General features: G+C 52.2%; 1 protein-coding gene and 1 long non-coding RNA gene across 2 annotated transcripts; both read right to left on the bottom strand.

The window, feature by feature from the left end:
• Window positions 1-4,354: 4,354 nt before the first annotated feature.
• On the bottom strand, window positions 4,355-25,786 carry LOC128809732 (aryl hydrocarbon receptor-like). The gene is given in 11 exon segments (XM_053981966.1): window positions 4,355-5,574; window positions 5,687-7,253; window positions 7,608-7,749; window positions 8,005-8,114; window positions 8,202-8,404; window positions 9,014-9,141; window positions 9,408-9,513; window positions 10,396-10,485; window positions 15,238-15,344; window positions 25,439-25,626; window positions 25,710-25,786. Coding segments are annotated over 11 exon segments (2,838 nt in total). The 5' UTR covers window positions 25,751-25,786; the 3' UTR covers window positions 4,355-5,418.
• On the bottom strand, window positions 12,041-13,128 carry LOC128809756 (uncharacterized). Its single transcript, XR_008437840.1, has 2 exons — window positions 13,060-13,128; window positions 12,041-12,644 (listed from the first exon to the last, which is right to left on the bottom strand). It is a non-coding gene; the product is annotated as an uncharacterized LOC128809756 (long non-coding RNA).
• Window positions 25,787-27,830: the final 2,044 nt, after the last annotated feature.

Below are 27,830 nucleotides of genomic sequence, written 5' to 3'. Positions count from 1 at the left end.
ATGGCAGTAGAATCACAGAGTCAGGGAATCAGAAAGGTTGGAAAAGCCCTCTAAGATCCTTGAGTGCAACCATTCCCCCAGCACTGCCAAGCCCACCACTAAACCGTGTCCACAAAGAGCCCCATGGCCATTCTAGGTTGCCCACCACCCACTGGAAATTATTTTCACTTCTCATATTCCAATTAACTTATGAGCACTCAGCAGGATTCCTGGTTTTGCAAAATTCAGAAAGATGCTTTTGGTCATTAAGGATATGCTTTGAGGTTATGAAATTTGAAGTTCAGAAGGACATATGTGGTCCTCACAGTTGTGATGTTAACTCATGCACATCCCATGTAGCACAAAAACACACACATCCATGGAGTTTTAAGACTTCCATCTTGCTCTTTTTCCCCAGCCACTTTCAGATAGGCTCTGTAGTTCAGAGCACTTTACCTTCTACCTAAGCAAAGTCCCTTCCCTTCAAAAAGAAGATAAATTCAATTCCAAAGCAGTCAGCCCTCCCCTTCGACCCAAAACCCACAAATGACTTGGCATTATTCCTTTTCCTGTCTCCAAAAATGCTCAGGGTTTGGTTTCCCAGTATTTCTATGCAGCCAAGTGAGTTGTTAGCACCTGGAGAGCTGATCCTAGAGTGGCACAGCTGAGTCCCAGCAACTGTCCCAACACACTGGGAAATGTCCCCAGCCCTGATAACCAGGATGTCGCCAGGATAACCAGGAGGAAGAGCAGAAGCAAGGGGATACCAAATGACACTGTAAGAGTGCCCAGAACACGCTACACTGAGCCTCTTCCTCAGGGCAGGCAAATCTCCTCCTCCAGGGATGTCACAGGCAGTCGGGCTCCCCAACTCCATCCCAGCAGAGAGAACACCCAGAAGCCAGAGAGGATGTAGCGACCTTCTCTGTGTTTTGCCCTTTTGCAAACTGATTTGCTCTGTGCCCTCTGCTCTGCTTAATTGATCCTCTGCCATCTCCAGCAAACAAATTGCTCCCCTGTCTCATTCATAATGTGCTCCAAATAAAGTGTGTTTCTGCCTGAGCGAATGCCCTTTGGGGGTACTTTAAATTGTCACAGTGCATAAGGCTTTCTCTGAAATCTGTATTTTTACAGTGCTCACTTTCCACAATGGCCCCTGGAGCAACACTTAGTCTATTTCAAGGCACGTGGAGACTTCCTAAAACCACCTGGCTAGGAAAGCAAAGCTTGCTTTAAACCAGGGCCTTTCCACCCTCCCTTTTCCCCCAGACCAGCTCGGTTTTCATTTCCATCCTGAAAATAAAGAAGCAAACCAAACTCCAAAGAGTGTGTGTTGATCCAGCTCTGAGAACCCACCAAAGCAAAGCACCGTCCAGTTGAAACTGGGCAAGTGCTCAAATCGTTGTGGGTATGAGGACCAGCAGCTGATCCAACCCAGCTTTGCTGCTTGAGGAGCATTGCTGAGGTTATCAGGGAGGTTGAAGCCATCCAGAGCAGGTAGCCAGTGTGTCCAGGAGATATGATCCTTGTAACTTACTACAGATCCAATGATGCTACAGAAATACTGCTGGAGGAGCAGCCCTGCTGATGAACAGGGAGGAGCTCAGATTGACGTTTCTTTGCAGCCTCCTCATGTATTTCCAGGACACAGACCCAAACCAAGCATGTCCAGGAGAGAGAGCTCCCATGTTTTTATGGGATGGTTTTAGGGACCAAGGAACTTCTCCACAGAGGGAGGCATGGATCCAAATGCTCCAGTTTTGTCTTTAAATCCGCATATTATGAAGGGGTGTGGGGGGGGGAACCCCAAAGCAAACAGCCAAGCCCAGGGTTTAGAGCCCCTTTCCAGGAGCCCCAAAATGGGCAGCAAGGCACAAAAAGGGAGCAGCGTAAAAGTCTTTCCCTTCAATTGATGCTGGCAAGTTCTCACCACGCGGGCCCACCCTGCTCGGAGGCAGCAAGTCCAGATTTGGAGCCTGGGCTTGGCAGGATATTGCAAAAGCTGGGATCAGAGCTACATCCCAGCTGGAGACTAAAGTATGAGATTACCTCTACGGGAGCACAGCCAGCACGGATAATGTTCAGCTGTTCCTCTCCCAGCTTGCCAGCCTTGCCTGGCCTCCCTTGCATGTTTCTTCAAAGCCTCCTTTGCTGCAGGAACTTCAGTCCTGCTGAGGGGAAAGAGAAGGCTGAGCTTCCCCTGTCTCACAGGGGCTGCTCTGCATGCAGCCCCCAAGGGCCCCTCTCCACACCAGGCTGCCCAGCTCAATCCACCTTTGACCTTCTCCACGTTGTGTGCAGAGCTCCCATTGCTTGTTTGTTTGATCCTTCCCTGCCAGGCTCTGCTCGCTGCAGAGCAATCCCAGCTATTGACAGTGCTGAGGGCCAAGGTGCAAATAGGTTTTCTTCTCCCTCAAGAGCTCCCTTCCCCTTGTGTGGCCAGGCCACCATCAGCCTAGGCTGGGACTTTTGATACTGAAGGTATTTCAAACTCAAGCCAAGTGAGTTTCTGGCATGAAACATCCTGTGAGGAGGCAGCAAGCTCAGAAGTGCAAACTGTTCCTGGGCAAGCTTGAAAAAGACATTTCCTCCTCTGGAGAGCCAAACACACCAGAAATGGCTGCAACAGCTGGGGATGGAACCCAGCACCAGTACAGAACACTGTGCAAAGTAGATGTGACACTTGGTCCAACTGTTCAGCTTGGAAATCTTCCTAGATGCATTTGAGAGTTTAGCAACCACTTGAGGGTTTAGCAGCCACAGCTGGCCAGGAAAAGGGGAATTAAGGACTGGGAAGGATGGCAAAATTTAAAGCAGAGATGGGACACCATGACACCAAACAGCCCTGGAACACTCCTCTGATCAGTGGAAAGACATCTGGGAGACATCAGCAATGTAGTAACAATGGTACATCTGTTAGCAAGGGCAGGAGTCCTCACAGCTGCAGAGCAACAGCCCCTGTGTCAGGAGAAGGGGCAGGGATATGTCAGCAGAAGGTAAGGAATATAAAATATAAACCTTTCTAAACACATCAAGGAAACTGAAGTAAGTTTCAGTGTAAAATAATTAAATGGGAGTTAAAAACATTTCTTTTAAAGCCTTCCAGTGCCTAAAAAGGCTCCAAGAGAGCTGGAGAGGGACTTTGGACAAGGGCCTGGAGTTACAGGACAAGGGGGACTGGCTTCTCACTGCCAGAGGGCAGGGTTAGATGGGATATTGGGAAGAAATCCTCCCTGGCAGGGTGGGCAGGCCCTGGCACAGGGTGGGTGCCCAGAGCAGCTGTGGCTGCCCCTGGATCCCTGGAAGTGTCCAAGGCCAAGTTGGACAGGGCTTGGGGCAACCTGGCATAATGGAAGGTGTCCCTGCCCATGGCAGGGTGGGGAGCAGGATGAGCCTTAAGGTTCCAACCTAAACCATTCTGTGAGTCTGAGATTTCACATTGCATTTGGGATTATTTTTGAGGCACACACATTTATCAAACAACACAGAAAGTTTCAGCCCATTCATATCAAAGTCTCCTAGGTCCAGAAAGTAACAATGGTAACAATATCTGATTATGATGATGATAACACCACCAACAGCAATGCCATTATTCCAAAGTACCTGCTAGCCATGTGCTGGTCCTTCACCCCAGGATGATGTTGATGTGCTTCATCATTCTTTAGATCTTTCCAGCCAGGCTTGGAAAGTCTTTGGACTTATCTAAAAGATACACAAATATAGATTTTTTTTGGGCAAGTGGCTGCTATCAAAGCCCATTGTACTTGAAAACCATGGCCACAGAAGGCTGCATAGATGGCCACTCAACTCTGCAGGGGGAGTTCCAATAGTGATGTTTTGAAGTGCCCCCCTATTAAGAGACTTTATGATTTGTCCAAATTGTTTTTTTTTTAATTATTTAAAGCAAGGTTGTGGGAGGTCATGCGTTGGACATTGGAACGGGAATGCCCTGGGAGGAAACTCCCTTCTAGGTCAGGGTGAGAAATTGAAGCTTTTTCCCAGGGTTCCCCATTCTCTCATGTAAATCTGGCTTTGTCACTTAAACAGTGCCCACCCCCTGTTCTGCAAAACTCTGGATCCTCTGTCTACCCATTGGTCTCTGTCTAGAGCCACTCCCCTCTCTGCTCCCCATTGGTTGTGGCTGTGGCACCCCATCCCAGCTCCTCCCTTCTCCCCTAACCCCATTGGTTTGTTCGTACCTTAACCCCTCCTACCCTTCCCCAGTTATATACCAAGTGTTCATTAGAATCCTTTCCAATCCAACCCATTGTGTCTTAGGTCACCAGTGGCAAGGCCTGAGCTCCAGTGCTGCAGCTAGCAAACCCTGACAAGCTCTGGATTGGGAGGAGACACAACCAGCAAGGGAAACGTCAGGGAGGATCTCCAAAACCATTTATTGAAACAAAACCAATAGGAATTCACATGAATCCAAAGCTGGGCAAGCAGGAAGAGGGATGAGCTTTGTCAGGTTTCTTAAAGGGTCACTGTGTTTCTGATCTTTAAACAACCTTTTCATCCCATTCCACAGGACGCTGCTTTGGGATGGTAAGAGGTTGTTTTTTCCTTCCACCAGAGTGGCATAAAAATAAATCTGTCAATTCATATTATATGGGTTGTCAACACACATATTGGCTGTGTTTTTTTATTTTTTTTTTCCCTGTGGGAAAATATCACTCTCTCAGTACTTAAGTAGCATTATGCTTATTTTCTTTATCTTATTGAAATTTCTGGTTTTTAACTGAAAACTTTGAGACTTGAAGTCTGAGGGCACCTGAGAGGCCAGCACCCAGAGAAAAGCAGTTTTGCAGCCAATCTCAGCATGTCTTGTACAGTACAGCAAAGCCCAGGGTGTTTTGCTACAGGAGCTCTAACATGGATCCCAAACACTGGGAACACCTGGGACACAGGGAAAGCTGGGGTGGGGAAGGACCAGAGCAACACAAGAACACCACAAAGGGCTCATTTTCCTTATTAAACAGGCAATATCTGTACAACATGGCCACAGCCACAGGTGCCTGGCTGGGATGGCAGGAAATTTAATACCAGAGGTGAAAACATTTTCTGTCTCTTTCTTTAGGACAGGCTTTCATGAGGCTGGTATCCATGCTGGATCATGCATGTAAATACAAAGCTTTGGTGAAGCTTTGGTTGCACTCATAGGCTGACTTGCAACCACAGCTCAGCCTGCTCCACTGCCCTGGGAAATGTGCCTACCAGCCCTGCTGCCTGCTGCTGTCCCTCCCCACATCAGGGACACCAACACAGGAACAGCACAGGGAGCAGGATGGTGGGAAGTTGAGGAAAAAACCCCAGGTGAGCCAAAGCAACCAACATCAATAGCACTGGCAGGATGTGCACAGCAGTGGGGAAGGTTTATCTGCAGCTTGAAGGTAGCTCCTTCCCCAGGGAAAAGTCCTGCTTTGTCCATTTCCGTCTCTGCTAGAGATAGAAGTCCTTCCTGGAGGTGTGAGGGGGATCTGGCAGCATTTCTGCCCAGGGCTGAGGCTGGCAGGGCAGTGCCAGGCTTCCCCCCAGCACTGGATGGTCTTGGGGCAGTCCCATGGGAGAACTGGGCAAGCCACAGCTGCTGTGGGGCTAGGAGAGAGAGAGAATAGTGGTGAGGCGCTTTGCAGGGGGTTATTAGCACTGGCTGCACAGATTCCCAGCACAGAAAAGACTGAGCCCCGGACTGGAGCAAGGCCCTTACCCTGTGCCTGCCCTCCTGGCTCCATGCAGAGCCATGCGCCCCACAGGAATTCAGTGTCTCCAGAGGGCTGCTGGTGCTCCCAAAGTGCCCTGTAGCTGAGCTGGGGGAAGAGTGCTGGGGCACTGAAAGAACAGGGCTCAGCTGCTTTTTGGGAATAAGCTGGTAGAAAGGGGGAAAAAACCTGGGGTACGGAGCCATCTCTTCCCAGGAGTCCCCAGTGCCGGCAGCATCCATGCTGCAGAATCCGTTCAGGTTGAAATGCTCTGGGGGCACACCAGGCCCGGGGCCCAAACAGCCCTGGGGCTGGGAGATCACGTCTTTGCTGAGGCCACGAACGCCAGGCTGAGCTGGAGAGCGCAGGAGTGGGCAAACATAGTCCTGCCATGGGCTGGCGTGTGGAGAAGAGTTGGGGCTGTGGCCACATACCCTGCTCATCAGCAAGTGATGGTGCTTTGGCTGGCTGTGTGGTGCCACGTGGTCCTGGCACTGGCTGGGCAGGGAGAAGGACTGGTGGATATCCTCTTGGAGGGGCTGCATGGCTGAGAAGTCTCCCTGCAGCTGCTGGGTGCCAGGTGGCTCCTGCGGGCAGGGAGCTCCCGGGGCTGAGCTGGGGGCCCTGTGCCATGGGGTGCCCTGCACTGGCTGGAAGGAATGGAGCAGTGTCTCCTCCCCAGCTGGTCTCTACTGGGAGCCACTGGACAGCTCTTCCTGCTCAGCCAGCTCTGGGAGCAGCCCCGACACAGCACTGAGGGGCTGCTCCCACAGCAGGACGGGGGGCTGGGCCAGGGCAGTGCTGGGCTGCCCTGCACGCTGTGCCAGGTGGCACCTCGAGTCCTTGTTCTCCGTGTGGCATGGAGCAGTGCCCCCCTGTGGGCTGGGGGCCGTGTCTGGCAGGGGACAGAGCTGCTGCCCTCTCTCATGCCCATCTACTGGAGCGCTGGGGATGCAGGAGAGAATTTGGTTGCTGGCCAGGCTGTTGTTCAGGGATGGGGACTGGTCTGGGTCTGTGCTGACCATCACCATTTTCTGATCCAGCAGCAGGAGCTTCAGGTCCTCAGCATTCAAGTCCAGGCCCTCCAAAGCACTGAAGAGCTTGTTGGAACAGCTCTGGTCACTCTTAACTGAGAGCAAGTCTATGGTGGCCAAGAGAGGGTCCTCCTGCTGCAAATCCAACAGCTTCTCTTGGAGGCTGTTGCCCATTGAAGAAGCTGGAGCTGTGCCCATACTCCAGGCATCCCCTCCTGCACCTGGCACGGACACACCCTCAAGCTGGAAAGTGCTGCTGAAGGAAGGGTTTGGAATGGGAGCTGAGTGGGAGGTGTACACCGCCTTGTCCTGTTGCATCACAGCACCCAGCAGAGACCTGGGGTCAATGCCATTCTTCTGGGAGCGCCCTACACGGCTGCAGGAGGGCTTCTTGGACTTGATGGGTTTCCCTTTGCTCTGGAAAAGGTCAGGGAAGCCTGGGAGAGGGTGAGAACTTTGGTAGAGAAGTGCCTCTCCTGTAGCAAAAGTGAAGGGAAGATGCATGGACCGCTTCCGAAGGTGCTCTCCTCCTTCTTCATCTCTGCAGGGCAGGAAGAGGACACTGTGGCTGATGTGCACAAATCCAGCACACAAGTGCTTCTGCAATGGGCAATTGTGATCCCTGCAAGCCAAAGCCCCTTTGCTACAGCCAGCATGCATTCACACAAATACACTCACACAGAAACCAAACATCTGCAGCATAACTGAGCATCACCCCTATTGAGGGGTGGCCTTGCAGACGGGGATGCGGCTGAACAGCACCAAGCACAGAATCCCACAGCTGCTCCTTTAAAAGGCACAAGCAGCAATGACAAATGCAGCCTCCTGCCCTGCTCAGGACATCCCAGAGCCATGGAGAAAGCCAGGCTGTGCCCATGCCAGCCCCAGCACATACACGAGGGGTCTCTGTGTGACCACGATGTACTCGGGTTTGCCAATCCTGTAGACGAGCCGGGCATTGGCCTGCACCCACTTCCAGCAGTTGTCCTTGGTCAGCAGCCGGAACACTGTCAGGCCACTCTCCCCCATCTTCATCACTGCCGGGAGGAAGCACCACTGCTGTCACCATGGCACACTGCCCTTTCCAACTGGAAACAGCAGCAGCATGGCTGGCAGGTAAAGGGGACACCATGCAGCCCTGACTGCGCTCCACACCAAGCTCCCTGTAGTGACAGGAGCAGCACAGCAAAGCATCCTGAGGGAAAGAGCCACCGGGCTTGACAGAGCGGCCACAGAGCTGCCCCAGTCCCAGCCCACTCATCAGCACAAGTGACCAGGGAGAGGACTCTTACTCCTGACGTGGTTCTCAGCACAGTACAGCATGTCAGCAGCATGGACAAACTGGTACCCGGTGCCACACATCTGCAGCTCTGCCTCAGTGTAGCCCAGGACAATCTTGCCCCTGTGAGACACAAGAGAGCACACTGAGCTCAAAGGCAAGGCTGCGGTGGGATGTCAGGAATGGAGCACTGAAAGCTCTGCTGCTTACTTGGCATCGCATGCCAAGGGGGTGAAGTCCAGCTTGTGCTTGGTCCTGAAGATCATGTTCTTGGTTCGGATCTGCAGGATGGGTGAGGGCTGCAGGGGCGTGGAGATGGCGAACAGAGCGAGCTGGGGGGGCAGGACAGAGCCATCTTCAGACCTTTCATTCTGCCCACAAAGGAATTTCAGCCTGCCTTGAAGGTTCAAAGCCTGGGAAGAGAAGAAAAGCTCAGTGTCATTCAGAAAAGTGAGAAGGAAGAGAGCTGCATGGAAAGGAAGACGTCTGTCTACAGAGTTGGTGTGAATAGATTCATCAAATCCCAGCATGGTTTGGGTGTAGATTTAGATTTAGGTTTAGGTTAAGGTTTAGACCTTAGGGATCATCTCGTTCCAACCTCCCTGCCATGGGCCAGGACACCTTGCACTATCCTAGGTTTCTGCAAGCCCCATCCAACCTGGCCTTGGACACTTCCAGGGATGGGGCAGCCACAGCTTCCCTGGACACCCTGTGCTCTCCTGTGCAGAGAGGAGGAGGGATGACCACCACCTACTTGATCTTAAGACAAGCTTTTAACAGAAAAACCAAGCAAAACACGGGAGAAAAGCACTTGATTATTCAAGATTCAGCATTTCTGAGAGGAGAGGAACAAAACTCACAGGGAGAGGCTGCAGGTACAGGCCAAACCTATGGAAAACAGGGAAAGTCTCCTGCTGAGACAGGCAAGTGCTGGCCATGGCAGAAAGGGTAGTGGTTTCAGTGGTGGTATAAACCTCTGTGGTGAGCCTGCCCCTCTCCTGGTGTGGAGGGTCTGTACTCACCAGGAAGCCGGAGGAGTTATCCAGGAGGCAGCGAAAGCGGCACACAAAGCTCCTCTCCTGGAAGGAGGAGTTTTCTGGGGGCAGCTGATCCAGCTTGTAGATGGCAGCAGAAGAGCTAAGACTCTTGCCTGCTGTGGAAGAGAAGGACTGAGAGAATCAAGTAAGGATTCACCCCAGCGAGGGTTGGAGGTCCCCAGCACTGGGCACTGCAGCAGTTTGCAGAGCACAGCAACAGAAAATGGGGGGAAAAGCCACAACATTTGGATGAAGCTGTGGCCTGAGCCACATTGGTACCAGTGGTGACAGCGAGCTGGCCTCCCAGCACCCCTGGGGAGCCACATACCTCGTGCCACCCAGGACGGCAGCCTGCCTTGACCTGCTTGAGAAAGCTCACCCTCGGGAGTGTGTGATGGGTCCAGGGCCCACTGGAGGTTGCGCCTGAACTCCGGCTGGTCCTCAGTGTGGATCAGCTCGAAGACGCTCTGGTGTAGGACATCTGTCTAGAGGGGACACGCCATCTGTAAGCTCTGCAGCCTGTCCCCAGCGCCAGTTTTCATGTCCCACCTGGGAACAGCCCGTCATGGCCCCAGTTGGTTTTATCTTACCCAGTTTCCCTGGTGCTCAAATGAGTCCCTGGCTGAAGGAGGTTGGAAACTTTCCCCCAGAATTGATGTTGGTGGGAACAGACAGCACATCTGGCTTTAAGGTCCCCTTGCCCATGTTGGGCATGACTTCCTCCCCTGAGAAGCCTGAAGAGCCAATACAGCTTCCCCCTGACATTCCCATAACTCAAAATCCTAGTGCTGACTTAGGAAATGAGATGAAAGCATGGATTTGGGAACAAAACAGCAGCAAGGCCACTGCATCCCTAGATTATTCCCAAGAGAACAATGCCCTGGGGCTTGCTCCCTGTGCCCAGGTGGACAGGTGGCACCTACCCCAGGTGTTGGGGACAGCCAGCTGTGTGGGGGTGACATCAAACCACAGTAGGTGAAGGACTGCAGGTAATTCCCACTTCCCTGTGTATACAATCTAGTGTCCTCCAGGTTAGCTGGGTGCCCAATGTGCTGGAGCCTTGCGGGATTTTCCAGGATTTGAGTGGGTGCCCCAGGCAAAGCGGGCAAGGAGCCCCAGACATCTCACCATGGCCATGAACTCCATGAAGGCCCCTCAGCATGGCTGCTGGAAAGTATCTATGGGCTGATGAAGTCCCTTGTCGCCTACCAGTGACCACATCTGGCAATACGGGGTCCAAATTCCCAAGACCAAGGAAAAGCCCCAAACAACTCCCTGAGACCCTGTGATCCCTGCAGGGAACTTGGGGCTATTCTCCACCACCAAGGAAAAACTGGCTCTCCACAGCAAGTCAGAGTCTCACCAACCTGATGAAACCCCAGATAGTCCTGGATCGTATGTGAGGAGTAAAATATCAGCCCTTCTGATGTCACCATCAGCACGAAGCCATTGAGTGCCTGTAGGAGAGAGGAGATCAGCAGGTGCAGGCCACGATCACTTCACTTTTACAGCAGGACACTGGGCACCCAAGGCCTGGCTAGCAGGCAGCTGAGCCACCACAGATGGCCTCCCTGAGCTCATGCAGCTCTTCCACACAGCTGCCTGGGAATATCCTAATCCAGACTGATGGAAAATTGTGCTTCCATCCTGGGAGCATTCACTCAGACTCAGCTTTGAACATTTATCCCCATCCTGTGCTGGGAGCAGATAAAAGCCTCTGAACTTCTTGCAGTATGAAAGTGGACACCATCAGGAACAGGTCTATTCTGGTGGAGACGAGCCTTTCCAACAGCCTTGAGGGCCTTGGCAGCCATGTGTGGCCATCCCAGCTTCCAGAGGTGTGACCTGGAGATGGACCATGGAATACCTGGACTGTCCGTGGCAAGGAGCAAGGCCAAGGAAGGTGTTGTCTCTGCTGCCCGTTCCCTCCTTAAGGTGACCAGTGCTGAAAGGGCCTTAGCCAGTGGAAATGGAAAAGCCAAAAGCTAAAGCATAAGGGTTTGGATTTGAAATTGCAGCAAAAACAATCTGATTTCTGAAAAGCCAGTTTCTTCCAAAGCAGCAGGGAATTCAGGTTGAGTCTGGTGCCTGAACTTGGGGGAAAACTACAAAATCCCTGAGTGACCCCAGAGCACCTTTTCCTCTCAGTCAATACATTGCAAAATCATTTAGGTTGGAGAATCCCTCTAAGATCATCACCTCCTAAGATCACTTCCTCTGGAACACTACCTGGTTCATGCAGACCCCACACCCCTTAGGTTGAATACTGTGCTCTGTTTTCACAAAATAAATACCCAAAGCTGTTGTGCCTGCGTGGATTTGAAGCCCCAAGCCCCCCCCCCCACAGAGAAGAGCAATTGCAGCCATCAATCTGAAGTTTCCATTGCCTTTTTAATGTTACACACACAGACATTTCACAGTTCACTGGCCCTTCCATCCACTCCTCAAACTCCAGGATTGCAAAGTCGAATATTCAAAGGAGCACTGGGCTTCCTGGCTGAGCTGATCAGAGCCTCTGACTTACTCAAGAGGGACTCATTGCTACCGGTTTCATAAATTCGGGAAGTAATTTGGGTGTTTTCCCTGAGCTAAAAACCCCACAGCTGTCAGGACAGGACACGTGAGAAGGAACCAGGGTGCTGGATGACAGTGTCCTTTACACCTGCAGAAGACTAGAAGGGGCAGAGGAGCTTCCCTACCTGTTTGGGAGTGAAGCTCCTTTCCAGGAGCCCTGGCTTTCCATCCCTGCTCTCTGGCAGCAGGCAGAAGCCCACAGGCAGAACACTGCTGACACAGGCGCTGACAGGATCCAGGGAAGCACCTGCCAGTGCTGCAGGCACAGCACCAACCCTTGTAAGCCTCTGTGGCACAGAGCCCAGGGCATCGGAGACCTTGTCATTCCCCTGTGTCATGGTTGGACACTGGCGCAATGCCAGCGTCCCCATGAAAATGCACCTTTTCTAAATAAATGCTGTGAGATGTTATCAGGAACAGAGCAGAGCAGGCCCAAGCTTAATAACAAAGGAAAAAAACTTTATTAAACTACTACTAATACAGAAAACACATAAACTAAATCCAGGATGAAGACCTTTTAAACCACCCCTCCTCCTCCCAATTCCAAAAACACCCAGCCATGAAACATCACCCGGGATTCTTGATCAAATTACCACCCTTCAGGTAATCTATACTTAAACTATCAAGGGAGAGAGAAGTCTCTCTTGCACCACAGACCCCCCAGGAAACACAGCTGCCCCCCTGTGTTTCCCTGTCACACATGGCAACCGCCCGGAAAAAAAAAATCTGCCAGTGTGACACTCTCCATTCCATGTCACAGTGCTCTCACCACCGTGCATGGACAGACTGCTCATAGGGCTCCTTTAAGGATGCTTTGCCACGGACCCAAAAATACAACAGTTCAGTTTCTCATCCTGGGACTACAGTCCCCCCCATTTTCCCCTGGGGCCGAGGGGTCCAAAAACAGGACTCATCTTCTTCCTGAAGACAGAGGGTATCACCATTCCCTCTTCAGCTTTCTTCGTTTCTCGCCATTCTTGTGCTGTTCGAAGCTGAAACAGGTCTCCCTGGGTCACCACTGCATCCCCCTAAAATGCAGTCTCTGTTGCAGGAGATTTTGGTTCAGTCTATGGCTAACAAGAAAAGTCCAGCCAAAAGCTACTTCATCATCTCCTCCCACTTAAATATTTCTTCTTCTAACATCTCAAGTCCCGGACTATCTCTCTTTCACTACAAATCAAGGAGGAGTAATACTTTTAAAAAGCCCTCATTTCCTGGAAAGGGTTAAACGTTCAGACTCCTTGGACGGTTGATATCTCGGTCCGGTGTTCCGCCGCCTCCCACGCTGGACATCCCCCCCCTTCTCCTTCTCCTCTGCCGGCAAATTTCCAGGTGCCGCCAGGCTCTCTGTCTCTTTCCCTCTTGGGGAGGAGGGGGAACAAAGGCATCTCCGCTTCTCTCCACCCTTCCGTCCACAGGAGCTGGCTCGGTTCCAGACCCTCAGCCCCTCGGCCTACCTGGACAAGGCCGCGTGGCTTCCCCTCCCCCACCCAGCCCGTAGCTGGGCAGGGGAGCGTCTGCACTCTCTGACGACCGGAACCAAAAGAGACAGTTCTCCTGGGAGTTCTTGCTTTTAACCCCCTGTGTTCTCAGAGGCGTGTCCATACTTTCAGTGGTCACTCCAGGTGCCAATATCCAAACCTGACCACTGATTGGTTTGACCCAACTTCCTGGAAAAAATTCACTTCCATGTCAAACCACGACACCCTGCCAGGGCTGAGAGTGGCCTCACAGTAGGGGGCTCCCTCAGCCCAGCTGGCACACATCACTCTGTGGCTCAGAGTCCCCAGCTCTGAAAATCCCCAGTCACCCAGCAGACACCTTCAAACCTGTGCTGCTACCCAAGGAGCAAAGGCAGTGAAACCCCATGAAAATCCTTGGTTTATCTTCCCAGAAGCTGAAGAGCTTTCACTGCCCTGACACCACCACGTGGCCACTCCTCCCTAAGGGGAACAGATCCTCATGGGGACACTCTGGGAGCACGAAGCAGGACTTCTCTGGAAGGCAGGGCTCCTGCAGTGTGGGCCCTGTGGCTCTTCAGAGCCAAAACCATCCTGTACCACTAACCTGGCAGGGAAGTCACAGTAGCCAGCCCTGGCCTGCTTCCCTCACTTCATAATGTACAGACATCAGCATTAATTAGGGCCTGTAGTCCCAGCCAAGTCCAGCTATTGTTGCTGCCAACTCCTGTTTCATTGTCCAGGTCAGAGTTTCTCCCCCCTCTCCTTCCCTTTATTCCAGGCACTAACACTCTCTCTATTTACTGGGGTTGATCTCAGTGTGTGAGAATCTGCTGCTTAGGTTAATTAGTGCTGCCAAATGCACTTTAACCCTTTGAGCAGCTTCAGAGGAAGAGAGGGGAAGAATCAGAGCAGACTGAGAAACAAAGGAAGTTTGGCCATCAGAGGTGACAGACCAGGTGGAAGTATGTTTATAACTATGGAGGAATGTTTCCTTGGGGGGTACAGAGACAGATTCTGAGCTCCTGCCACATGCAGAGTCACATAGACAGACCCTGAGAGAGCTGAACCAGCTTTTCAGACCCAGTTTGGTACCTCTGAAAGGATGGTACCCAGCTGTGGGAGGAGCTGATGAGCAGGACATCAACCCCCAGCAAGCCCTGCTGAGCAGCTGTGTTATATCCTGAGGGAAAACCCTCAGGTTTCTGGTTATTAACCAGGCTGGCTTTAGCACTTCTCCCACTAGACACAGAGATCCTCAGCTCTCAGGCAGGACAGTAATTGCACTTTGTGCTGAGTGAGAGCTTGGATGGGAGCTGGGGCTGCCCAGCATGCTCAGCCCGTGCTGGAGGACAGCCAGGCAGGCAGGGGACAGTGCCACAGCCTGTGCCCAGGGGCCAGTCAGGGGACACTGCCACAGCCTCTGCCCAGGGGCCAGGCAGGGGACAGCAGACCTGTGTCTTTGCAGGACCTCGTGCTGCCAGAGCATGGCCTCTTCCCATTCTCTGCGCACAATCTGGGGACAGAAGGTGACCTCTGAACAAACCATGGCAGCTGCAGCACCAACAGCCTTGTCTCCAGCATCACCAAAGAAGACCACTAGGGAAAAACAGAGCTCCTGGGATACACCCACCTACCCTGTGTTTAAGGGATGGGCACGTGGCCCATCAGCACCTATCTGTGTGCTCAGTGTAACAGATCACCTCCTCAAAATCAGGGGAGACTCTCACGATGCTTTCTTCCCTGTTTTCACCAGCGTTTGGACAATAGCCTCGAGTCAGGATCAGTGTGCCCATGTTGAAAACTGCACTCAATCACCTCGCTCAGTTTGGTTCTCACATTACACCTTTGGCACACTTAGACATGAGGGCGGAGAAGCAGAAAAGATGAAGCACCATGCTCAGAAATCTAACAAGATGTTCCTTACGTATGCACTATTTAAAAATGACAACTCTTTCCAGGAATAATGGGAAAAGCAGGGAAGAAGCAACAGTTTCTGCCCTAGGGACCTTTGGAGGTCTTAAACTTCTGCCCAGTGAGAAGCACAGTGAGCTACACCACATGAAATCACAAATCACCTGCCATGACCGAAAGAACAGCCTGGTTTTGGAGTACAACTCAAAGGAGCTGGAAGAAGGACAAGAGGAAGATCAGGCATTTGTGAGGAGCACTAACCTGTAGGAGCAGCTCACCCTCTGGAACCACTGCTGAGGCCAGAGCTGGTCCAGTGCCACAGGTTCCGTCCCTCTGGGCTTCTTTGGCACCAGGATTCTTCAGAGCAACTGTACCAAGAAAAAGCAAGGGACATCAGTGCTGCAGGAACACACTGCCAAAACAGCTGGAATGCTGCAGGCTGGACAGTGCAGGGGAAGCCACCAAGCGGTCACAGCCCTTTGCTTCACCCCTCACAGGAGTTGATTTGAACAGGATGTTTCCCCACCCCTCAAACACCCTCAACTGTTTCAGTCTGTTTTTTTTTTTTTCCCACTCCTTTTGCCCCCCTTTTAACAACCTATAAGTAAAAAGCAGTAAAGGCAGGGATCCTTAAAGCAGGTAGGCATCAGAATCATAGAATTATGGAATCATTAAAGTTGGGGAAGGATCATAGGGCCCAGCCATTCCCCAGCACTGCCAAGATCACCACCAGACCATGTCCCCAGGTGCAACATCCACAGGTCTTCTGAACACTTCCCGGGACCGTGAATCCATCACTGCCCTGGGCAGCCTGGTCTAATGCTTGACTTCTTTTGTGAGGAAATTTTTCCCAATACCCAAACTAAACCTGCCCTGGCACAGCTTGAGGCCATTTCCTCTTGTCCTGTTCCTTGGTCCCTGGAAGCAGAGCCCAGCCCCCACCTGTCAGGGAGTTGTGGCGAACAAGAAGGTCCCTTCTGAGCCTCCTTTTCTCCAGGCTGGTCCCCTTTCCCAGCTTCCTCAGCTGTTCCTCATCAGATTTGTGCTCCAGACCCTTCCCCAGCTCTGTTCCCTTCACTGGACATGCTCCAGCCCCTCAATGTCTTTCTTGTTGTGAAGGGCCCAAATTGAACACGGGATTCAAGGTGTGGCCTCAGCAATGCTCAGCACGGGTGACAGTCACTGCCCTGGCCTTGTGGCCACACCATGGCCTTCCTGACCACCTGGGCACATGCTGGCAACAGCAGCAGAAGTCTGTCCTACACAGGAGGCATTGCAGCAAATCCCAGGATCAGGAATGTGCAGTTTTGGAGGACACAGCTCAGTCAGTGATGTCTCCTTACAGTACAGCAACACAGTGGGTTTACTCAACCAAATTAAGGCAAGCCACAGCTCACAGTGGGAGAAAAACAACACAGAAAACACACGGATCCAGACACAGACACCTGAGATCTAATAGTGGTCCATGCACAATCCACATGTGTGAGGGAATCCGTCACTCAGCTGAACTGAAGGATGTGCCTGTAAATTTTGTTCTGTACTCCCCAAGAGAACGGTTCCTGGGGATATTTTGGTGTGGATGAAAATTAAAGGGTAAGATGACAACCCGCCTATGCATGACAAGCCTGTCCAGTGGAGCTCACAAGAAAGCTGGGAAGCTTCTTGCCAGCACCATGAGGACAGAGGACAGCATTTGGCTGCTGGTAAAACTGCTGCTCTCACTGGGATCTGGGAGGAAAGGTGTGAAACACCAGCTGCAGCACCACTTTGGCCTGCCAGTGCACAGACGGAGCAAGAGCTCTCCTGGATCTGCCTTTGCCAGCTCCTGGACAGCAGGAGGGCTGCCAAGCTCAGAGGCTATGGGAGCATCAAGTGGACCCTGGAAGCAATTGGACAGCAAGTCAGGAGGCGACATCCACCAGCACATAAACAAAGCCAGGCTCTGTAAGAGGCTCTGCTCTTCCTGTGCTTTGTTAAAGCAGCTGCTGAAACTCAGCTCCTCCATCTGCATGGAGCTGATCCTGAACGATCTCAGATGTTGCAAAAGGCAGATGTTCCAGAGTCAGGCTTTGGGAATAAAGTTCTTCCACCAGGCACAGGACCATCCCAAAGATCGACTTTGCTCCGTAACCAAAGGCAAAGTGTTGGGGAAGATGAAATAGCAAGGCCCTATAAATATGAGGGCCTGGCAAAAGAATCAGAGAATACAGATATCGAGATGAAAACGAGGTTTGAAATACCAAACCTTCATTACTGAGCATCCCGAAAACAATAATGCAATCCCCCCTTTCTGATAGATCCTAAGGTCAAATGGAATGTCCTTTCTCACCCCCCAATGTATGGTTCATCCCATACCTGTAACCCTCCCCTGAAGTATCCGATGTCTGTAACCCCATTGGCCCAAGTCCTGTCCCAGCCCACCTTGAAGCCCCCTGATAAGGTGTGGCCGAGGGACCGGACGCTCTCTCTCTCGGACCTTCCTGCTGGGACACCCACCTGGCACCATCTCCCTCTCCCTCTCTCTCCCCCCCGCTCTCCCAGGGCCTGCCATGAGTTGCGGCTAGCAACTCTAAGCAGGGCCCTTCATCCTTTACAATAAACCCTCTGCTCTAAAGACCGGGCCTCAGAGATCCTGTGTTACCACCCACCCAAACCGTCCTGGAGTCCAGCAATCCCCGCACAAAGCACAGTCCAGTTCTAATACTTACAGAAAAACACCTGACACAGCAGCAATCCCGCTGCTTCTGGGAGCTCTGGAGAATTCCCCAAGCTCAGCCTGCCCAGACTATTTCAGGAGCTGGCCAGGGACAGGCTGACACCAGGACTAAGGTTACAGCACAGGTTTGTACAACTGTGGGTCAGGCCCGAGACAGCTGGGGTGGACACATACAGGCTGCTGTGGCCTCGCTCTGCCCCACCCCGAGGGACCACCCGGGCTCCCCTGTCCAGATTGGAGCCCGCATAAAATCTGGGAGAGGGACAGGTCATCAGGCAGAACAGCATGAGAGAGGCCACAACACCCAGGCAGGGCCCTGTGGTGTGGATGGAGCAGGTTTGTGCCAGCAGCCTTCCAGCAACTCACTTTTCGATTGCTGGAGCAAAATGCGGGAGCTATGAATTATTAAAGGTCTCCTGTCCTCCTCTGTGAGCTCCCAGCCTGCTGCGCTGGAGGTGAGAGATAAAAATAAACCTGGCTTTCAGGAGAGCAGCTAAAGGTGCTGCCCTCTGCTCAGGGCTCTGCTTTAATGGTTTGACATCACCCCTGCAAGCGGAAATCTTGATCTCAAGCGCTGCCTAAAAACAGGCTTTACTATCAGCATCTGGACTGTGGGGCCAGAAGAGACACATTAACAGGAGAGGACAGCCCGCTGTCTTCCGTGGGGATGTCTGCCACCAAACAGGATCCAACCACCGGGGTGTGAGGGATAAATCAGAATTCCAATGGAGGCTGCCCCATGAACTTCACCAAACAGCGCCTTTTCCACCCGAGCCACCCAAGGATCCCCAAAGAGGACGGGCTCTTGGCTGTGGCCACACCAGGCTGGCATCCTGCCCGGTGTCCCCCGGCTTTGTGTGTCCATAAATAGCCCCGTGCAGCCCCTGGGGTCAGCAATTCAGCAGAACTGTCACCGCACATCAGACTGATGGAGTAGAACGAGCCAGGGAACCGCCACATCCTCTCTGCTACCTGCATCCCGCCTGGAGCTGGGCACCAGGAAAGGCAGGATACACTCCAGGCACAGCATACTCCTTTCCCTAGGGCAGCAAGACCAGGTGCAGCCTTTGCCCTTGCTGCACAACTGGGGACAGGCACTTGCAGGGAAAAAAGAGGAGAATAAAAAGGAGAGAAGTGGTTTTTCCTGGGCTCCCTCCCTCTGGCCACCAGTGTCATCTTTGTTGCTGGAGGTGAGAAAGGTGAGAAGCTGGTCACCTGAAAGCAGCCAGGCTTACACAACTTTCATGCTATTTCTTCCAAGAAACAGCTCCTGCCAGGTCCTGCAGGCTATTTGGCCACAAAAAGCCTTTTAGCTGAGAGGAAGAAACTCTCTCCTGTCTCTGCGGAACAAGCTCCCTGCCCACACCTGCCTCCCCACAGGAGGACAATGCTCCCTGCCCCGTGGTCATCCTCACACACAGTGCTCACCAGCTCTCTGCCGCCCGGCCTCGTGCTGTCACCAGGAGAGCAGGAGGGGCCACCAGGGGTGGGTTTCCTCCCTCCATCTCCAGGTGCTTCCCAGCCTGGGAATCTGTTTCATGTGGTGCTGCAGGGACACCTCGCTGCTTACCAAGTTTGCCAGTGAACTCCTGAACCTGCCAAGGGCTTTGTAGACCTGAGAAATCTCTGCAGCACCAAGCAGGAATTAACATTTTTGAGAGGATATCTCCCAGGCCCCTTCCCTCCACACAGCAAAAGCTCCTGGTGGGAGCAGGGTTTCCATCAGCCATTGACTGCAAAGGAGAACAATTAAACAACTCGATCCCAAACCTGCTCCAGGTGTTGAAGAAGGAAACCAAACTGCTTCCTGACTCTTCAAGAGCTGCAGGAGAGGGCTGGGCCATCTGCATGGCCACTGTCAGTCTGAGCAGGTTGTGGAGAGGGGACAGAGAAGGATTTTGGTAATGGTGCTCCCTACAAGCCTTCTGCCAAACACCTCAGTGTGTACAAGCTTCTCTGGGGGAAGGACTGATTGATTTCTTAACAAAACTGCCTTTTATCCACCTCTCTCTTTCCGTCATTTGTGCCAATCCCCTGAAGAACTGGTCTTACCTCACAGTAAAGTCTCTACTCCCACGAGTGGATCTCCAGATCTTACTTTCCCATCCACTTGTCCAGCTTCTCCTTGTTCATGGGCAGAGGGACCTGCAGCTCTGCTGCTCAGTACATCCTCCTCACATCAAATAACCCCTCAACATTGCTTTTTCCTACATTTTATTGTTAGTAAGAGAAAAAATATTGGAAGTTTAGAAAGCATCATGTAAATGGTGAGGGAAGTGGGCACAGATTTGCTGACACTAGGCCATAGAGCCATCTTTTCCTTGCCTTGATGAACCATCAGTTGGGATCTCATCAGCGCTGTTCAAAGCCCATTTTCCAGCCACTGGCAAGTACTTCCTGACTTTCTCTTTGTTAATTCATAATGGATACCATGGTTTTACTTAACTTTGTACCTGCCACAGCTTCCTGTTGGCAAAAATTTCATTAAGCAGATGCATTATTTATCCCTACCTGAATGGTGTGGGTGCCCTGCTTTCCAAGAACACTCGTTAATAATGGATGGCCTCTTAAAAGATCTCACTGCACTTTTAGAAGCAAGGAGGCCTTGACTGCATGTAGCTTTTGGTTGTGTCACTTGGGTCTCGAAGGAAGAAGCATGTGCAGGAATTTAAACAAGGATAAAGATGACAAGGACCTGCCAGATTTTCCTTCTTCCTGCAGCATCACCAACTGCTTCAACCCTCTCTCTCCCACTGCTCCTCCCTCAGGAGCTTTAGTGTCCATCATAGAACAGTCTGGGTTGGAAGGGACTTTAAACACCACCTGGTTCCACGCCCCTACTGTGGACAGGGACACCCTCCACTAGACCAGGAAGGATCATCCCAGCCCAAAGCCCCAGCCTGGAGTTTCTTCCCAGTCCTGCTCCCCTACCTGCCTTTGCAGGAGCCCTGAGACAGCCCAGTTGCTCATAGGCAGCAGAGCAGACAGCCCCCAGGAGCCCACTGTGGGCCCAGGAAGCTCCAACAGCTTCCCACCAGCTGCTTTCCTGAGAGTCGGGGAAAAACACTTGGCAAGGAAAGCACACAGCAGGAAAACTGCCTGCCTAAGGAAGTCTCAATAATTCTTCACCTTAAATTGTTCCTCCGAGGTCAGCTCATTACCCAGGCAATTAAGAGAGCACAGTGATCACAGGACCAGGCTTTATTTTTCTTAAACTAGCCCTTAGGCTTCACTGCTACAGCTCTCTGCTGTGCTTGACAAACAGCTCAGGAGGAGGGAAGGCACACAAGTGAAGGGATGAGCAGCGTTAGTCCCACAACCCCATCTCAAGCCCTCATCCCTAAGCAGAGGTTTCAGGGGCACAGTCATATAACCTATAATAATTATATAATTAAAAGCACTTTTCCAGGCTGACTTGACTGCAGCTCAGGCACTTTTTGCGCTACCACAGCTCCAGCAATAACAATCTGGGTTCATATCACAGTTCAAAGGGTGAGGCTCAGCCCGGAGGCTGCACATTGATCCTACAGCAGCTACCAGTGATTTTAAGAGGACTCTGGGAAAATCACCAAGCCTCCAACATCCACAAGTGTGCTATCTTTTAAAGATACATGGGAGAGAAAAGCTGCTCAAGTTTTGGATACGCGACCTTAAGCTTCCATATGGAAGAGACCCATGCAGAGCTCAAACCCACAGAGAGCCCAGAACAACTCTCTGACCCACAATCACAGACTGTGCAGCCAACAAGCCGAAAGTTTCTAAGGCCACAACACATGCCAGGGTGTTTCTGCCTCTCCTCCCGGCCAGTGATGCACCTGAGGTGCCCAGAGAGCCAGGCAGGATGCTGCACACAGGCAGAGGTGCATCTGCGTCTCCGAGGATTCCCACTTCAAGGCAGGGTTAGCCCATTGCTAAGGGGTTCAAACATGCAGCTCCCGGCACCATGGACTGACCTCTTCCTACATCTCATAAACCCTAGACTAGATTCAAAGCATCAAGAGAAATCCCATGGATGAATCACTGAACATCAGGCACAGGTCTGTGACAGGCATAGGGCACGCTGGGAACACCCAGGTGGCGCCCAGAGGCAAGTGAGTGCCCAGCAGGGGCTACACTCACACACCAGAAGGGCCAGTCTTGCTATAGGATGGGAAGCACAGCTCAGATGACCGTCCCAGCACTCTGCAGGAACAAACTGCGAGAGACGCTTCTCTAAAGTGAGCCCTTGACCACTGTGACATCGGCCAGTTGGCCTCCCACCAGGAGTTTAAGTGGCCCAAGATACACAGATGGCACCCGACAGACACATGAAAAGGTGCCTTTGAGGCATCTTCTTTTTTTGATAAGAAATCCTCTCACAGAGCAAGACAGCAAACCTTCCCCTGGAGCATCTTTCCTTGTTTCCTCCCCCTTTCCAGAGGGTGAAGGAGGTGGAAGAGACAGGGACCCCTCCTCCCCTCCCAGCAGCGTTTGCTGGGCCCTTGCTCCAAGAGGCGGAACAGGGAGGGATTAGAGGGGAGCAGCCCGGCCAGGCACCACCAGGATAAGCTGCTGGCACACAGCTGGTGTGACGTGCTCTACACCCCCTGGAGCGGTGGCATGGCCACTGACAGCAGCACGTGGGCTAGGGGACAGGGAGGTGCCCTGCAGAACAGTCCCACCTCTACCAAACGCCATGAGCTGAAAGAGCCTCCAGCAGAGCAGGGAGGAAGGTCAAGGTAGTGAATGATAATTCAAAATACTTGTTCACCAAGGCAGACAAGAAACAAGGCATTTGGGAGGATTGCTGTAGGGGAAGAAACCTGGATGGGAAAGGAGGACGTACAAGCCTTTAAATCAGCTGCCACTGATGTTTGGATAGGACCCTCAGCTCGTAAGCAACCTCAGCTCCTTTTGGCCCTTCTGGTCCAGGTGCTGGGTTCTGCTCAATGCTGCTTCTCCAGCAGGATGGATGTCAGATGGGCTGGATATCCTGCTCCCTGACAGGACACCTCTCCCAATATCTGCATCCCTCCCATGACCCTGCTCTCCTCCTAAGCTCACCACTTTCATGGCAAGGAAGCACTTGTGTGAACTTGGGATTGCAAAGTCAGGCAATGGGGGAAGGGAAAGGCACCTGGGAACCTCACAGAAGACAGTGGCGCTGCCCCATCACAAAGGGAGCCTCTTCCACCTGCCATGGACCAGGAGGAGACCTTGCCTGAGATCCCTCCTCCCCCAGAGCCACTGAACACAGCTGGCACTGAGCTGCTTCCTGCTTTGTTAAACTGGAGAGATTTGAGTGGAAAAAAATGGAGTGGAATCAGTCCACAAACACAAACAGGATGCTCTTGTGCGTTGCTCTTCCAAAGCCCTGCAGAAAGCCCGCACCAGGGCAGCAGTAGAGCCGCCCACACAGCACATCAGCCCAAGGAAGGGTTTGTTTGCCTAAATAACCCTGCTCGGCAAAGGCAGCGCCTGATGATCGCTAAACCACTCCACAGATGAAACAACAGAACACTGAGCAGCCTTAAATCCTCTGATTCCTGTTACTGAACTGCAGGCCTTTAGTGGTACCCCCAGGCAGGCAGAGAGGCAGCAGGGACAGCTTCCCTTTGGGCTATATAAAGAATAAAAATCCTCACGTCCACAGGAAAAACACATCCTTATAACAGTGAACGACCTTTAAGCCCATACAAACTTCCCCACATAGCCTATGCATAAATTGATGACAAAGATGAGATGACAAAGTAACATTATGGCTGTTAATTATTAAACCCATTAATAATAAATAATTCAATAATTATTTATTTATTCTGGCAGGGGATGGGCTGGCATAAATCTGCTGGGTGAATTACTGTCAGTGATCATGGGCAACACCTGAGACCTGCTCCAGCTGTTTCTCCTCACAATCCATGGCAGCACATCCCAGATTTTGTCCTTGCTTTCCCACAATCTTCTCTTAGGGAGCACTCAAGCAGGGTGGATAGATAAATAAATAAAGTCACTTAAAATCAATTATTTTGTTGAAAAGCTTGCCCAGAGTTCCATTTAAGGATTCTTTTTAAATTAGTATTAAGCAACACCAAGGACTCAGCTCGGTCTGCAATCGCTGTTTGCATCTGAAAGGCTGAAGCTCTCCTTCCCTGCCACACCTTCCTCAAAGCCATCCCACAGCCTCGGGCAAACTGGAAATCAGTGTCATGGAATTAAACCAGATGGAACGACAGGGGGGAAAAAGGACCCAAAACAAGTAAGACAATCTCAGAACAGTCAATTTCCTGATGACCTGGTGCGGCCATTCCTCTCCCAGCTCACCCACTTGCCAGTCCTTTAAGCAGGGTTAAAAGAGAGTGGAAAGGGAGGGGAGGGAAGCATTGAAGATATTAAATGAGAAATTGTGGTGACTCTGTGGCTTGAAAATACAGTATTTTCGAGCCACTGCTATTCCACCAGGAAAATCCAGGGATACCTCAATGCCCTCCTGAGGGCTCCTCTAAATCACAATTATAGGGCGGCGGAACGGTTCCCGAAAATAAAAGATTCCCAAAAATAAAAGGCTCCCAGATCAACTGCAGGCACATCACTGCTTACTGCTTGCTGCCAGCACATGAGCCTATCGGAACAGAGGGGGAAAAAAGTCACTTACACGGGAAACTCCCCAGCTGGGACGCACAAGGCTCTGCCTCAACCCTCCTGCATAAACCAGAATATTTTACCTCAGGAGAACCCACAAACAAAACCAACTTCACCCCTCCAGATCCCTCCGATCCCGTGGCAGGGTCGGACACAGCCCCAGCCTGGCAGCTGGAGACGGCACAGCAATGAAATGTGGGCAAGAAAAGGGGGGAAAGCAATTCTAAGGGAAAGAAACCAAAATTCTGAGGGGTAAAAAGATTAAATTCTAGGGCAGGTAAAGAACAAAATATTCGGGGGGAGGGGAAAACAAAATTCCAGGGGGGCACGGCAAAATTCCAGAGGTGTAAAGACAGGAAAGATACAAAATACGAGGGGGTAAAACCCACCAGAATTTGAAGCAGAAAAAATCAAGTAGGGTGGGAGGGAGCCCCAAAATCCAAGGGGGGTGGGGAGGGGAGAAACCAAACCCAAAATCCGAGGGCAAAAAAGCCCAATCCAACAGCAAAATTGGAGGGGGAGAGGGAAATCCCACAAAATTCGAGGCGGATGGAGGGAATCAATTTCAAGGGGAAACAAAAAAAAAAAAAACCCAAACAGAAAAATTGACGCTGTTAGAGACACAAGCATTCGAGGGTGGAGAACTCACACAATTCAAGTGGGGGAACCCCGTCAAAGTCCGAGAAGAGAAAAAAAAATCCCACAAAATTCGAGGCGGGATCGACATGAAACTCCTGAGAGTGCGGAGGAAACCCGAAAAATTCTACGGGTGAAAGAAAGCACTATTATGGGACGGAAAGAAAACAAGTTTTTAGTGAGGGAGACCTCATGAAACTCTAGGGAACAACAAAAAAAAAAAAATAGAAAAAACAACAACAACAACAAAAAAAACCCACAAACAACCCACCGACCACTAGAAATTCTAAGTGAAAAACACTCTGTGAAGGAAAACAAGCCCACGAAGTATTTTGGAGAGGGAGGGGAAAGGAATTGCCGAAGGGTGCAACAGCATCCCGGGAGGGGGTGACACAGCTGCAGGAGGACGCAGCGGTGAGGGAGGAGGGGGACAGCACACAATTCCAGGCAGGAACTGCGAGCAGGGGGAGCGCTGGGAATGCGCCCATCCCTTACCGCCCAAGAAGCTCCTGGCGCGCAGGAAGCCGGCGCTGAGGCGCAGCACCGAGAGCTTGTCCAGCCCGGCCACCACGTCGGGCGGGAAGGGCAGCAGCCCCGCCAGCCGCTCCAGCTCCCTCTTCAGCCGCTCCCGGTGCCGCTTGGACGGGTTGGAATCGCCGCCTTCGGCCGGGCCCGGCCGCGTCCTGCCGGGCACAGCCGCGTTACCGGGGAAGGGGGACAGCCCTCAGCCCTTCCCGGCCCCCCCAGCCCCCTCGCCCTCACTCACGCCCGTGGCACCGGCTTCCTCTGCCTGCGCCCCGCGTACATGGCCGGGCCGGCAGCGCCCGAGCGCCGCTCCCTCAGGGCGAGAGGCAGCGAGAGCGGGAGCGGGAACGGCCCGCCCCCGGCGAGGGGGGAGACGGGGCTGGATGGGATCTGGGGCTGCGGGGCGACTGGGAGCGGCGGGGCTTGGTGTATGAGATAGGGCTTTGGGGGCTGAAGAGGGAGTGGGAGCTGATGGAGAGAAAGGATTGTAGGTGCGAGGGACAGAGCGGGTTAATGAGGAAGTGAAGGAGGCTGAATGAGGATTCGGGGCGCGAAGGGGCTGTGCGTGGGGGTGAGCAGGGAGCCGTGGGTGGGTGGGGATGTGAGGGTGTTGATGGGGAGGTGGGCACTGGACCGTGGGTGCCAATGGCTCGAACAGTACGCCTGGTGCTTTGGCAGTGATGCACAGAGCGGCCTGCCAGGTGCAGAAGAGTGCGTGCACCTGAGGCTTGCAGATTTGCGATGTGGAGTAAGTCCTCATCATGCCAATGTCCTCCCTCACGTAATGGCTCAGCTGTGAAAACTCCGTTCCCAAGTACGGGGACATTCACGCATAAGCTGAAGGTACCCATCTCGACTCATGGGCCATAATTAATTCAACTACGCTCACTTGGAGACAGCTGCAACATCTCAGAAGGTGTAAAGAGTCCCCAGGCGAGCATCCTGTGATCCACAGTATTATCCAGTGTGAAGCTCCCGGCCCCAGGGAGAGGTACAGGGGATGTTCTCACATAGCTTCAGCAGAATGTAAACCCCATGCTTGTGGTGTTTGTTGGACTGTTTCCCTTCACCACTCGATGGATGTAGTCTGCAGTCACTTTCTCTTCACCCTTCTATCTTTTCCCTCTCTCCCCCTCACGTCTACTGTTAAATAAAAATCCACGCCATTGGCATTGGCATATGGTGTCATTTACACCTTATTTTGGGCAGGCGCATCTCTGTAATAATTTTTAATAGTCAGATATTAACAACCATGTGTGCCAATGACGAATGTAACCCTGCCTGTGAGTCCCACAACTCCACAGGGCAGTTTGGGGTGCAAAGGGGGGACACTGTCACGCTTCTGCTGCTGTGCATGCCCACAGTAGATGGGGACAGTGACAATGGGAGTGTCACCCACCCAGCACCAGGGCCAGGCTTTTCTCAGCACTTGCTCAGTCAAGGAGAACATGGAGAGACATGGGTTTGGGTCAAAACAAACATCAGCACAAAGCAAATCACCTTTTAATACATCGCCAAACACAGGGGCGAGGCTCCAGACAGCTCTTTTCCCCTCAGCACCATCCAGCTGCCACCAGCAGCACAAAGAATTCATGGAGCAGAAATGAGATGCTGCCACCAGAACAGACTTTATCTGTACAGCCACGAGGTACAAGAGATCAGACACCAGTGACAGAGCACAGGGGGGTCTGTCACGGCCCCAAGCAGCAGTGCCCCCACCCCAAGGCCCATCTCTTGCAGCACTGGGAGCCCCTGGTACTCCCCCAGCACCGTCTCACAGGCACCAGTGCAAGAAAGGCTAGTGAGCAGAGTCCATCCTGCTGCTTTTTGGATCTGAATTATGGCCAGTCAACTCCCTGCCGCACCTAGGTGCTCCTCGAAGCCACCTTAGAATGGTCCAGCACGTTTCAGCATTGCTCTGCTCCCAGCCTGCATAGAGGAGCTTGACCTTTCCCAGGCCCCATGAGCGGAGGCAAAGCGGGGAATGAAGGAAGAGACCCAGGGAGATGAGGCCACTCTACACCGGGACATGTGGGCTTGCTGCTGGCCCTGCCTGATTGCCTGATTTAATTTGATCTGCAAATGCTTAACACTGGTGTGCGAGGCAGATGTGATGCTCAGGCTGATGGGTGCATGAGGGGAAGGTGTGAATGTCCCCAAGAACTCTGACCTCTCTAACCCAATGTTGCAAGTCAGTGTGGTCTCAAATCATCCCCACCCTCCCCCCCCCCCCAAAAAAAAAAAATCATTGCTTTTTTTTGTGGATTTCCCTGATGGATCTGCAAGACTTTGTTCTCATGATGGGAAAAAAACAATTCATTCAAATCTTAGGTTACGTATCTAGAAAAGGAAGAGAATTCAA

This window comes from Vidua macroura, chromosome 7 (assembly GCF_024509145.1).
Source record: "Vidua macroura isolate BioBank_ID:100142 chromosome 7, ASM2450914v1, whole genome shotgun sequence".
In the NCBI taxonomy this organism is placed as follows: domain Eukaryota; kingdom Metazoa; phylum Chordata; class Aves; order Passeriformes; family Viduidae; genus Vidua; species Vidua macroura.
This window is presented reverse-complemented; position numbering and strand designations above follow the sequence as displayed.